At 37.2% G+C, this 14477-nt stretch overlaps 1 protein-coding gene across 2 annotated transcripts; it reads right to left on the bottom strand.

Moving 5' to 3' along the window:
- Positions 1–695: 695 nt before the first annotated feature.
- Positions 696–13195, bottom strand: lnpa (limb and neural patterns a). Of its 2 annotated transcripts, none has more exons than XM_034694625.1 (13): positions 12916–13195; positions 10965–11064; positions 10515–10556; positions 7312–7499; positions 7164–7222; positions 7028–7068; positions 5016–5099; positions 4882–4933; positions 4564–4785; positions 3369–3474; positions 2319–2389; positions 1851–2006; positions 696–1721 (listed from the first exon to the last, which is right to left on the bottom strand). In XM_034694625.1, the coding sequence occupies exons 2-13, from the start codon at positions 10989–10991 to the stop codon at positions 1546–1548; spliced, it is 1224 nt and encodes a 407-aa protein (XP_034550516.1). In that variant the 5' UTR covers positions 10992–11064; positions 12916–13195; the 3' UTR covers positions 696–1545. The 2 variants fall into 2 exon arrangements, with proteins under 2 accessions (XP_034550516.1, XP_034550517.1); XM_034694626.1 differs by lacking the exon at positions 12916–13195 and adding an exon at positions 12392–12756.
- Positions 13196–14477: the final 1282 nt, after the last annotated feature.

The raw sequence follows: 14477 nt of genomic DNA, 5'->3' as shown, positions 1-14477 counted from the left end.
TAAAAAAATTCAAACATTGTCCTATTGATGTCCCATTTTTTTCCCCCGTTTGGCTTTTGTCAGAGGTCAACCTCAAACAGCATGCGGTGGAATCAGGCGTTACTGTCGATGTCACATTGATGCATTACAAGGCCCGGGAGGTCACATCTCTGTAAACATACATTATCAAAACCCATAGAAGATGTGTGCTGTTGACCTCACCGATAGTTTACGGTTTATCTTCAGGGGAAAAAAGGGTCATGTGATGGCAGAAAGCAAGTTTGTAGCCGCAATGACTTTCTTGTTGCAAATGAAGAGGGTCAAGCAATCAAGACTGGTCGGGCTCCGTGTCAGCAGCATTATCTTACGCTGTCTCAAATGATCAATGAGCTAAAATAAAATGATCACAAGGTAAAATTGGCCTGCTAATGAAAATGGACTGGTTAAACATGCTCCTTGGTTAGAGGCTGGCCAGAGGAGAAACAGAGGAGCAATTTAAAATACATGACACATTACAGATAGCAGGAACACAGAGGCTAAAATGATGTCTTACTCATATCTTGACTTTCACATGGAAAATCTTTAAAATTCTGCTTCATTCTTTTTTCTTTTTTTTTTAATGTTGCCACTCAAATAGATTTCTAGTATGTTCATGTATTAAACATACACAGCATCCATCTGGATGGAATTAGTGTAACATGGAGCCCACACAAACAGACATTTTCTCAAAAGTTTATTAAGTATTATTTAAACAGCAAAGGGATTCAGACATTCAGCAAACACACAGTCTGTAAACACTTAAATGACATTACTGTCTCTGTGTAAATAGATTTCATTGACAATACTCTGAAACAGACTTTAGCTTTAAAAGGCACTTAGGGAAGGTGCACAGTACTGACATAAATCTCATTTCCTCCCTTTTAGCAATAAATACAAACTGTTTGTGCATTCCTATTACTGTACCAAGGTTGTGTAAACATGTTTTTAGCACTACTGTGCTGCAGAGTAGCCTAGTAAACACTGTCATGGATGGCACAGCATTATAGAAAACTATTTATTATTATTTATTAAATTATTGTTTTGTTTCTGTCCAAATTCACAAAGTGAATTAACAAAGATGGGCTCATCCAAAAATAATCCAAGATAAATACAACATAATGAAAACATGGACTTTTTCTGTAAAACAAACAAACAAACAAACAATACATTTAATATCTGTGCCATCCTTATTCTTGTCCCCCTTAACGACATCTTGTCAAGTTGGGCTGGACCCATAAGTGAACAGGAAAGGAGGTTTGTTTGGCGATTGTTCCTAAATGCTAATGCTATGCTGTAAATTATTCCATTCATAACTACTGTGCAAACTATAAAAGCAATTCTCAAAAGAAAGGTCATTCTGTTCTGTAAGTTAAAATTACATTACATCAGCTGCTGACTAATTCCTGTGTTATTCCAACTCACGGCATTTCCTCTTAAGTTAACAGTTATCTCTTTAAAGATCCAGCATGACTTGTGTTGGCATCACAACTCCACCTTCTTTATTCCACCTTCTTTATTCCACCTTCTTTATTCCACCTCCATGGCAGACAAATCCTGCTCCCCATCAGATTTCTCTACGGGTGCATCTTCTAACTCTGGAGGAGTGCTTTGGCTGTCTGATGCAGAACTGGGCTCTGTGGTTGTCGGTGTCCCTGGCTCTTGGGTGTCTGATTCGGCAGAGACATCGGCAAGCTTGCTGTCCTCTGTAATGAGATAATAATTCAGTTTAAATTTGCATGAAGAAGCCTTGAAAGTAGAAAGGAGTTAAGGATAAAATAAAAAATAGACACTACTGAATATGTACACAAGAAAATTTTGAGGGACATCCTCACCTGTAACAGACTGGTGATCATCCACGTCCTCAGCAGACGATGCCATGGATGCTTCAGATGGCATCTTCAGCTCACCTGTGACCTCGGGGAGTCTGGGTGCCTGAGGCCTGGTCCTTCGCGCAGGGTTCAAGAAAAAACAATATGCGCATCGAAAGGCTGCGACAACAAATAAAAACACCATACATTTAGTTTATGTCACTTCGCTTACACATTCGCAAACAGACATAGATTAATAAACATGAATGTGAAGCGATGACAAAAGATGCCTGAGATGCATAAACATTTCAGATTGATGTGTAACACTCGTTTGCATTTTCAATCTTGTTGCGTTTTTGCTTACAGGGGTCGCTGGTGGCAGAGGCATTTAAGAGCTATATGATATACTACACTGCCAAATGCTAGAGGGCAAATGAAGGCACAGTGTTTGATGGAGACTGACAAAGAGTGTGGTGTTTCACTAAGTCTTACCAACATATTCAAATTCCTCCTTTAATGCCATGCCGTTATGGGAGACACACTGCTGACATATGAGAGCGTATCTAGGAGATAAGAAAGACAATAGAGTTATGACAGCTTACAGAGCAGCAAGATGAATTCACTGTTAATCTCAGAAAATTATCAGCATCTTGACATTACTTTCCAAAGAGAGATGGAGATACATTTTGTGTACATATATGGATTATCTATTACATAAAAAAGGATCAAGTCGAGCTAATTTAGTTTTTGAATCAGCATGTATTTCTATATTCCTGGGTCAGCTTCTACATTAACTATAGAGATAGACCGATATGTTTTTTTCAGGGGCCGAATTGATACCGATTATTAGTAGTCAAGGAGGCCGATATCCGATTTGGAGCCGATATTCATTCGCAGTAAAAAGGGAAATATTGGCATCAACATTTTGAATAATACAAACTCCAACACTTAACTTCATTTAAATGCCTTTAAGCATATACATTTATTAAACAGCTTTTCAGATTTGCAACATGTTAAAGTTTTTTTTATCTTAGACAATAGACATCTTTGTTTTAAAATTCTAACACAAAGTACAGGGAGCTCCCAGGCTCAGCAACATGTCTTATGAAATTAAATGAAATCTTAAACAAATAAATAGCTCCCAAAAGTTTTCTACAGTACAATTTCACTATAACTGAAATGTTAATCTTTCACTTATCTTTGTTTTATGGGGTTATTTCAGTGTTTTTGAAGTGGGGTTGTATGAGTTTTAAATCACTAGTACTTGTAAGGGCCACAACAGATGCTGCTCAGCTCGTCTCCTGTGATGAGAAACTGCAGGAGAAATGGAACGCAAGCTAGGCTACGGTTTCTGCAGACGGTGTCATATCTGCCACGTGATTTAGTGAATTTTGAGAGATTCTGACCCGAATATCGGCGTCAATAATCGATCTATGCCTAATTAACTATACTTATAAACATGATTCTAAGATGTGAAAATGTCCACACAACATGTACAAATGTGTTACTAGAAAAGAGCATTGGAAAGCAGATTTATTGTACCTGTTCTGAGGGCCATCTCCAACAAGATACTCAATGACTCTGTCCATAGCGCCTCTCTCCCTCGGGAACACGGGTCTGGCCAGGGGTGGGCCTGGGGGGTGCATCCCTGTAAAAGCACAATATCAATGCCTGTTAGACAGACGTCTTAAATACAGCCTGCACTGAATCTGGCCTGTGTATAGTTAAAACCAAGTGCAATGTTGGGGCAGAGATTCACAGTTCACCACACAAACCATGATGGATTTTAGAAAAACCCTGCCCCTTTTTTTCTTAATGACTGAACACTAGATCTCAATTGCAAAGCACGTCCAGAATCCCTGCTGTGTTGGCGAGTAGTAATTAATATAATCTAACATCAAGAGCAATCATAGGAAGATGACTGGTCATTTCTGTGAGACTTGGCAGAGTCTCAGTATCCTGCTGGTTATTAATTTACCAACATATGGAAACTCTGTGGTGACTCTTTGTATCAAATTGCTTTTCACTTTCAATTTTCCACAGAAGCAGGTGATAACATCAAGTCATGTAAACCATTTGTGAGGTGTTCCCAATGCCAAAGGCAATTTCACCGAGCATTAAAAGACATTTAGTGAGATTCCACCACCATTGCCCAGAGAACAAACGCAGGGTCTGGCTAATTAATCATAGTTAATGTAATCCTGATTCCTGCATACCTCACAGTTGGCATTCCACATGGCAATTACAGCATGCAGCTTCCTCTAAGAACACATTTCTTTTACTGTTTGCACTTATTTGCATCTTCTATGGAATGTTCATAGTCCAGAAATAATTTATATTAACTATTCAATACCTCCACACGCCATGGATGTCTTCCATCTACAACTACTGCTCAGAAAAGTTTTCATGGTGTTGCCTGGCTTTAAGAAAGTAACTTTAAGTGTAAAAAAAAAAACATATGACCAAATAAAATATATTCCTGCATTAAAGTTTCTGCCTACTTAAGATTTTAGTTCCCAATTTTTATCTTGTTTGAAAAAGGATGAACCTTGTAGTGAGATATTTAAAAACTACATTCATATAATTACCCATTACAACTAGTGTATAATATATACCACCTTTCTGACAACACACACCGCAGGGCCTTGAGCAACTGGGGACACAAAGCCAGGGAAGAGTAAATCACACCTTAATCGACCACATTATGATGTGGTCCCCCAGTGTGCAGGTAACTCACCGACTCCTGGAACAGGTGTTCCAGGGGTCACGGGCCTCCTCATCAAGCTCTGCTGAGCAGCCATAGCCGACAGGCTCCTCTCTGGGGGTCCACCTGGAGCAGAGTGGGAAGATCGGCCAGGATAGGTGGGCCCAGAGGCAAGAGGAGGGCGGGCGGCAGCTCCGCTTGCAGGATTCACCACCAGTGTGGGGGTCTTTGGGATGACATTGCGCTGGCGAAGCTCTGACACAGAGAACATTACAGTTTGTTAAACAAAGGTAAGAGATGCCAGAGGAAAGGAGGAGAAAATGATGCAACCTTTTAAGAACTCTTCGCTACCTTGTCCTGGCTTTGGAGTCATATGCGGTCCAACTGGAGTGGATTCAAGCTCCTTTATATGGATAACAAGAGACGGTTAGAGCATGGTTTTATAGGTAACATAACTTTACCTTTCAAGTAGAAAAATAACTCACCATCTTTTTGTTTGAATCAGGATCAAACCTCTCCAGAATCATTTTAGCGTTTTTATAAGTCTCAGTTTCCATAACTTCTTCAAGCTGGAAAAAAGAAAAGACATTAAATTGTATATTAGGATAAATGCTGACATCATATTTTCAATACATTGCCCAATCAAATTATTCATATTCTGGCTCTTTTGCAGATTAGTAACTTAATGATCATCTGATGTAATTAATAGGTGTTTTATAAACACACATTAATATCTTAGAATCATCTACCGTAACACTTCAAGTTTACGTGACTGAGAAAGGGCCGGCTCAAGTTATTTTACTAAATTATATATCTTCATTTAAATTAAGTACTAAACATTTCTTAATGTTTACATTTAATATGAAGAATAATTACATTCACTACTTCGATAATGGAGAGTGTGAAAATCCATCAGCACTAATTATTGAAAGTTATTAGACTTGACAGAGGATGACAAGCAATTTCTCAGATTTATTTCTTTCCTGCACTAAATGCTATTAATTAGAGTGACATTAGCAGAGTGGGTTAAGTCACTGTACCAATCAAACACTGTCTGTATAGATCCTATGTCAGCAATATAATGAGGATATCAATGTGTGCAACACTACACCAACTTCTTTTAAACTAGCCACATGAAAAAGAGTTGTAAGTGTTTCTCTCACTAATCCGACCAGTTTGAGGGTCAAATATTAAACACATGTTTTCTAAAATGTCTCTTTGTTGATCTCTTAAGCTCAGAGTGAATTTCAGCAACACTGGAGAAACTCTGTTGAGGACACTCGAGTATGGGGGAATAAAAATCATTACCTCCGCATTGAAAAACAAATTTTGTTTATCAGTCTTGTAAATCTATTATAATGCACTAAGGGCGATACACACTGGGGTCTCAAGTTCTCCCTTTTTAGTTCAAGGCTTAGCACAAAATATTCCTGTGTGAAATTAGATTTGCTTGATCCTTCATTTTTATTATTACACATTAAAGTGAATGTAACAGCAGAAAACTAATATTTCTTTAACTTTTGGGGGGAATATGTCCATTTCTGCTGGGTTTGAAGAAAATGTCATAATACCCATCTGTACTCATCGGTAAGTTAACCCTCATGTTATGTTCGTTTCTTAGGGACAGCAATAATGTTCTTGGGTCAACTTGACCTAGGGCATATTTAATTATTTAAAAGTGTCAGAACCCAAAAAACATCCCAATAAACATTCTTTTAATCTCATTATTAACTCCATTACTAACAATTTAAATCAATATTTAGTGCAATGGTGTTCTTTAATTCTCACAGATCATGGTTCAATGAGGATAACTCACTCGTTTTTATTGAAAATTAATGTTAAAACTTTTTTTAATGCACATTGGAAAGACCTAAATATAAAAACAATAGTTTAACATGACTTAGATATTTGTTTATTTATGAGGCAGGAGCCGTTTTATTTAATATGTTGATTATGCTAATTAAGCAAAGTAGAAGAAGTTTCATACCGAAAAAATATTTTTAACTTTCTTTTTTACTTTGAAAAGGGTCAATCTGACCCTGAACATAATAGGAGGGTTAAGTAATTTGAGACTATTACGAAATCACGTTTTCCAATGCCTTTATATCAAGCAATGTTATTATTCCCCTAGTTCCCGTTATGACGGACCAATCACAGCTAATCTCCAATTCTCCATTCTGGTTGGCTAAGGGGCGGCCCCTAATACGTCCTCTGATTGGTTATGAATCCGGCACTATCATGACTGCACACACCGATCTGTGTTGGGGGGCTAAGAGGAAATCTGGTTGGGAGGAATAGTGTTGGTATTCGACGTCCCTCTCTCTGAACAGATGTTTACTCTGTGACTACCAACAGCAGCTTGAAGAGGCTATGTAGTTACTAGAATTAACACTGTTCAGTCATTTAGGTGACAAGGAAAGCAAAACAATAGATCAAATATGAAAATGCAACCAATAGTTATCTGTGATATGTGACAAATATAAAAAACACAACTCACTATTTTTCTTTTTTGTGCTTTCAGATCTTCCAAGTTTTCATCTGGGAAAAAATAATACAACATTAATATCATCAATACATACATATTATGTTATGACTTTATAGTAAAAGGCAAAACAGATCAAAATTTAACTTACTGTTTTTTTCAGTTCTCCGAGAAAAAATAAATATAAGCATTTTTCGAAGTAACCATACTCTGAAAAGAAACAAAAACATTGTTACATAGTAGAAATGACTTCCACAAAATGGATACATCAATATGAATAGCTTCTCTTGTACACTTACATTAAAGGAAATACTACAAAGGGAAGAGACAATATGAGCCGGCCCATCATCTGTTCAGGCAGGTACCAGAAGTACACCACGATACACGTGACCAGGAAGAGCAGAGACGAGTACAGAAGCAGCCGCCAAACCCATATCTTCAACTGCTTTTGATACTTCTCACTGTAATCTTCAAGAACCTGAATGTCCTGTCGAGAAGAATAGAGCATTACAAACAAAAGTGATCCTGTGATATGGTGCTAAATTCTTCAGTGTCAGGAGGACAATAGCTTTGTAGGACTGAACCCTGCAACACTTTGCATCCTCAATGCAAAACACATTGAATGGCTACATTGTTCAAGATTCATGAACGCTTTTCTCACCACCACAATACTGCACACTTCAGTTTACTGTGCACAAAATATAAAAAACTAAACCAATCATTAGGTAACTTTAGCATCATATAGCCAACAGCAAGTAATTACATTCTACAATGTCTTCATGTAAAAGAAGTAGACCGATGCAGCAGCGTGCTGGGTCAAGTGAATTCAAATCAAGAATAATTTGTACCATCTTATGCAGGCGTTCATCCTGAATATTCACGACTTCTGTTGCATTACTGAAATCAATTTGGCTTCATGGGAATTATTCCATGCAAAAAATTTGTGGAGAAGGGTTCATTTCTATTCACAGCAAATGCAGTTTCTCTGTGTCACAATCTGAAGGGCTGCTGAGTTCATGTTCTGTGATGTTATGGAATTTTTGATTTTGCAAATAAATGATGGATACTTCACAGATAATGGTGATAAATAAAGTAATGCTGCGTGTCGTTGGTGTGTTTTTTTTAGTTTGCTGTGTGAGCAACAAAGCAAGCTTTGCTGTTTGGAGACAAGTGCTCTCTGTTTTTGGATGTTATGTTGAGCTGCATGAGAACAACTGAACAGTTTGAAAAGCTATCTCAGGATGAGAGTAATGAAAACAAACCAACTGGGATCTAACTGTGGTCACATGATAATGTTTTATTTTTTACAGCATATTAAATCAGAATGTCATCTGACGACACTATCAGTATTTTCTCATATTTAGAGCATGTGATGCATTCAGGTGACACTCAGTTTATGCTTTGATCTGCCGTTTGATTCCCTACTGTGACTCTCTAATGTATATTTTATCAAAAAGCAGCAAGACAGAACAACTCTATAATTAAAATTAAGTCTTCATTGTGATTGTTCAATTTTACTATTACAAGCAGCCTTTTTTGTCAGGCTGGGCCATCATGCTATAGTGCCATCATCATCCTGTTTTATAAATAGGGGTGAAAGTATGTCATGTCTTTAAGTGGATGCAAAGGATGTAAATTCTATTTGTATAAGCTTTTGACAATATACATGGATTGATAATGTCTTTGTAATTCACAAATATTTAACCCTCCTGTTATGTAAATCTAAAAAGAAATTGTTAATAAAATGAAAAAAAATCAAACTATAAAATAAAATAAATACAAATCTAAGTAATGTAAAACTAGTGTATTTATATTTAGGTCTTTCCAATGTACATTAGAAAAAGGTTTAACATGAATTTTCATTAAAAACAAGTGAGTTATCCTCATTGAACCATGAACTGTGAGAATTAAAGAACACTATTTCACTAAATATTGATTTAAAAGGTTATTAATGTAGTTAATAATGAGATTAAAATAATGTTTATTGGGATTTTTTGGGGTTCTGACACTTTAAGATAATTAAATATGCCCTGGGTCAAGTTGACCCACAAACGATCATTGCTGTTCCTGAGAAACGAACATAAAGGGAGGGTTAACTCATGCTTTTTTTTTTGTTTTGTTTTTTTGTTTTCTAATACAGAAACCTAACACCACTGCATTTAAGTGCAGGCTACCCCATCCATAAATAACTAGCAAACAGAATGGGACCAGGCCGGGTCACCATGGTTCCACCACAACATGTGTGTCTGTCACTCCAACTCTGGATAAACAGATCTCACAGACAGCTGTATAGTGCATCATTCATGATTATTCATGAGATGAAAATGCACTTGAAAAATCTTTAAAGTTAAAACAAAACATTTTACAAAAGATCACAGTTATTCTCTGAAAGTAACAGACTTGAGACTCATCTCTTCAAACTTCAATGCCACCTGACCCTTCAGTGTCTCCTGCCCCAAGGGTAGGTTCTGAAAATAGCCTAACACTAGCTTAGCTGTAGAGGAGCACCAAAGCCCCATCAGAGTGCAAATAAGGAGCTGATTTGACGTCCATTTACTTATCTGATGACCTATCTTTGAAAAGATGCATAGTAAACAACACGTCAGGCAAAGCAGCCAACTATATCAAAAAACAAGTCTAGATGGCCTCCAAGCATCAGAAGGGTTAATAAGTGATATCAAATGACTCCACATTCATGGCTTATTCTTCATTTATCCACATAATATGCAGAGCACATAACTAAAATGTTTCTTTCTTCATGTTTAACTAACAAATGTATCTCCTCAGGCATTTCTGGATTGTGTAAGCTTTGCAAACATTACTGTGCATAATTTTACTAACAGATGCATTCGGTCAGTTCTATTAATAATGTGAAATTGGATTTTCTAATGTCACCAGATAATTTTTTATTCATGCACTGCAACATTTAAACTGTCTAGGCATGGGTCTGGAAGCACACAAACATGCAAAAGTCACAATCATTTGATCTGGGCATTAAACAACCTTCATCCTCTCAGTTCCCTTTAGTACAAATAACGCCCGATACTGTAATGAGCCAATGTGTGAGAACAGCTTACTGAACAGTTAAGAGCAAGAAGTGCACGTGTTGTTGTGTTTTACGGAGTGTAGCTACTTCCTAGTCTTTTCTGATGCCTGTATTATGCAGATAGATCATAATGCATGCAATATTGTTATCAACTCATTGAGATGAGTCAAAGCACTAGACACAAGAACCTCCCCTCGCCTTTGCCACGCAGAGATTGACCTGTAGGTGAGGACTTGTCTGATGCAGATAATCTCTAGTTGTTTGCTACATGTGTGAGGAAAGGGCAAATCTGGACATTGTTGGGACCTGACTCTACAGACATTATCTGGAAAAAAACAACAGCCACCTGAAGAGTTGTATTGGAGAAAAAAAAAACACCTACCTCTGCTTCAGTGTAAACAGGGCATTAGAGAATAAAGAGAACACTGTTGAAACTTTTTTGGAGGGTAAGCATACCTTATCGATTCCTTCCAAAATCTCCACAGTGGATGGTTTAGCCTGTAGGGCAAACATTGTGAAATCCCAGTCAGCAACATTTGCCACAACACACAGTACCCTTTGTGCAAGCAACTTTTTAAAAGAATCTTAAAACTTCCTGTTCCCTTTTCCTACTTCTGCATGTTTCATGTACCAACCGTGCCTGTGTTCTTCCATCATTTTGAAGACATAAATATATTTGCTTGTGGATGCCAGCATTATAAATTGTGTTGATCCAAGCAAGTCAAACAGGTAGATTTAATTGTAAAAGTCCTATATGCACACTGAAGGCATGTCATCTTAAGTTTACCAATCAAAACTAACCTTGCTCCTTAACAAAGCAAAGGCATTACAAACATGTGTGCAACAACAATATGTTATTTTTAGAGCAACATAATGTGAAAAGTGAAGACGGGATTTGAAACAAACCTTCCACCGAGAGATGACAGCCCCCATGTTGATGAGGGAGTTTAGGAGATACTGTAGCTGAGACCCTCCTCTGATTTCTTCTCACAGATAAGCTCTCCACCTGTTGACAACAGCAAACAGATTGAATACACACATACACAACGCAACCATGGTTTGACAAAACTTTATGAGAAGCACTACGTGAACTTTCCCCTTTGGCAGCTGTTTGTGAGGGGGATTAATCAAAAGCTGCTAAGAACTAATATCCTTCTAATATGGTCTGGAATTTATAATTACTTAGATTGACAGTATTCAGATAACCAAGTGGAGTATTCATTGTTGTTGGAGGAACTAACAAGAGCCTGTAAATTGCAACATCACCACAAATGACTGCCTTGAATCTTAAAATCTCTACCTTAACATCCCCCTGGACATGTATTGCTATCAATCAATCAGACTTTATTTATAAAGAGCTTTTCATACAATGGCATTGTAACACAAAGTGCTGGACACAAAAACAACCTAAATTGGAATAAACTAAGAAAAAGATCCCACCCCTAGTCCCACAATCCTAAGGTTAAGAACACAATGCAACAATAGTAATAAAAACAGTAAAAACAAAATTAATAAAAAAGAAGTTGCTGAATGAACTGAGGAAATGCTCTCATGATATCTTAATGAGGAAACACTGGAGGTCAAAAAATATGTTAAAACTCAACACAGGAAATTAAAATCACCAAAATAAAATACATTTCTAAAGATAATGAAACACTAAAACATTAAACCATTAAAGAAAATAAGATGCTAGACTTAAAATAAATAAGTACATAAATAAATGAAGTAGAATAAAAGTGACTAAAATTTTAACTAGATAATAAAAATAAATAAATAAATACATAAATACACAAATAAATAAAGTAGAATAAGTGACTGAAATTTAACCTAGATAAAGAATAAATAAACAAACAAATAAATAAATACGTACATAAATAAATAAAGTAGAATAAAAGTGACTGAAATTTGAACTAGATAAAAAATAAATAAATAAATAAATAAGTACATAAATAAATGAAGTAAAATAAAAGTGACTGAAATTTGAACTAGATAAAAAATAAAAAAATAAAAAAATAAATAATTACATAAATAAATAAAGTAAAATAAAAGTGACTGAAATTTGAACTAGATAAAAAATAAATAAATAAATAAATAAATAAGTACATAAATAATTGAAATAGAATAAAAGTGACTAAAATTTGAACTAGATAATAAATAAATAAATAAAACTGTTCAGAATAAAGCTCAGTTAAAAGCGAGACTAAACAGGTAGGTCTTGAGTTTGCTTTTAAGGCTGCTTTCAGACACGTGTACCTGTTTGAGCTCAACTAACCAGCATTACTGTTTACATGCAGAGAGCAGCACACATTGGGTAAGACTGCCACATAGTTAACCTTCAGATCTTCACTGGGACTCCTCTGACGACTCAACCCCGCATTCTGATATCTTGAACTGGGAGAAACCTGTCTTTCTTGTGTGTAATAACTCAAAAAAACCTCTTTTAACCCGTGTTGAACTAAGTTCCTGTGACTTTGCTAACACAGGTAGTCTCTCTGTGTTTGAAGGCAAAGGGCATTTCTAGACAACGTTGACTGAATTTAGAGGCAGTGTTATCGCTTAAATCGCCCGGACAGATTGTCATGTGGCTGTTTGCAGCTTAGGTTTCCTAAATAACTTCTTAACCCACTTTCATGACCAAAGCAGTTAGCATTGTCGTGCCTCTAGCCAACCATGGGTAGCTAGCTGCTAAGTGCTGCTACCCCTGAGGTTAGTGCAGCCCGCCCTGCAGCTCATCGTGATAACTAACAGGAAACATCATCAACTTTGACCCTACTCAATAAAAGTAAGCGAGACCATATAAAAAAACACCAAAAGTGAATGAGTAACCGCGACGAGTGAAATGCAGCCGTGTGTTTACCTTGGCAGTAGAGTTGTCCGGTTCCGACAGCCCGCAGCAGGACTGTAGAGCTCCTGTCTTTGGACGGAGGCAGTGCTTGCCAAGATGGGGGAGTGTCCACTAAAAGGGCAGGAGTGGAAAATGAGCAACAGTGTGAGCACCAAAACTCTTTGCTTTCACTGTTATGTGTGGCACTGTGCTAAAACTTTTGCAGATTAATATTATGAAATTTTATTAATCAATAAAAGTTGTCTTTATTTTTAGAGCTTTGGGCATCTTAGTGAAAAGTAGCATTTCCACCTGTAGCCTGTTAATGTCAGGAACGTGTTTTTGAGGTACTTAGGGGTTCTCTACGGTGGCCCTGGAGTGCAAATCACTACGTCAAATCAGAAAACACTATGGGTCAAAGAATAGACCAGTCCAATCAGCAATGAGTCATGTCCCCTGAGGGTACCTACTTCTTCCGGTTTGGTTAATGTCGTGTATTTTCTGAATTACCGTTAAGATTTGCACTTCAAGGCCACCGTAGTTCCCTTACCCCATTGCCAGCCATCTACACCAAGGTGGAAAGACAAAGATTTCCCTGATATAGCCTACAACAGTTAATTCTGACCAGGCAGCAAACTCCCGTCTCAAACTATGAAGCCCATGCGGAAGTGTTATAAACTGCAATTCATCCAGAATCCGCTTAAGGCTGACTGCAGAAACTACATAGGCATGAATTGGAAAAAGACGATCTTTGCAGCATTAATTAACATGTACAGCCTGGTTCAAAAAACTGCTTGGCTCTACATACCATATTTCTCTATCGGCACACACTGTACGGGGGTTGAATTTATTTCTAACGCGACGGTTCAGAAGATATTAAGATTATGAGTTTTTGCCCAAATAAGGACATGACTGAGTTGACTCCCGGATGGGAACACATAGTTGTTGGCTAGGAGGCTCAAACTCCGCCTCTTTACGTCACATTATGCCTGGTTGAGTTCCGCATTTCCAATATGGCTGCCGCCGTCGATTGGCTTCAAAACAGTGCTCTGGAACAGATGGGTGACGTCACGGATACTACGTCCATATTTTATACAGTCTATGGTTCTGACCAAATAATCATAGAGGTACTCAATGAGTCCTGGTTGAGAGTACAACAAAGCTGCAACCTCTGGTGCACCTGATGCAGAAGTGCAAAAAATCCTGCAGTTCCTTGAGGGTTTACTTAAGGATGACTGCAAAAGCTAAAAATCCCTAGCTCCCATGTTAAAATGCAAAACATAACAGCAGAAAAAAATACATGAACTGCCTGGTTAAAAATTAACCATTTTAGTTTATGATGCTTATTCCATAATTTGTGCAAACCATAAAGGCTGTGACATTTTTATACATCACCTGTTAAGATGATATAAAGGCTAGGAGTTATAAATACATTTGCATAATTAGGGGCATGACTGAGTTGAAGTACAGGTTAGGGTGCATATCAGCTCCACCTCTTTGCTTGTGTCTACACTGACTGAAAGTTAAGATGAGTCAGAATTTCCAATATGGCAACTGTTATTTTTGGGCTTCATATCTAGGACACATTTTTTGAT

The sequence above is a fragment of the Notolabrus celidotus genome, chromosome 10 (genome assembly GCF_009762535.1).
Source record: "Notolabrus celidotus isolate fNotCel1 chromosome 10, fNotCel1.pri, whole genome shotgun sequence".
Classification (NCBI taxonomy): Eukaryota; Metazoa; Chordata; class Actinopteri; order Labriformes; family Labridae; genus Notolabrus; species Notolabrus celidotus.
Note: the sequence above shows the minus strand (reverse complement) of the source record. Positions and strands in the feature narration are given on the sequence as shown.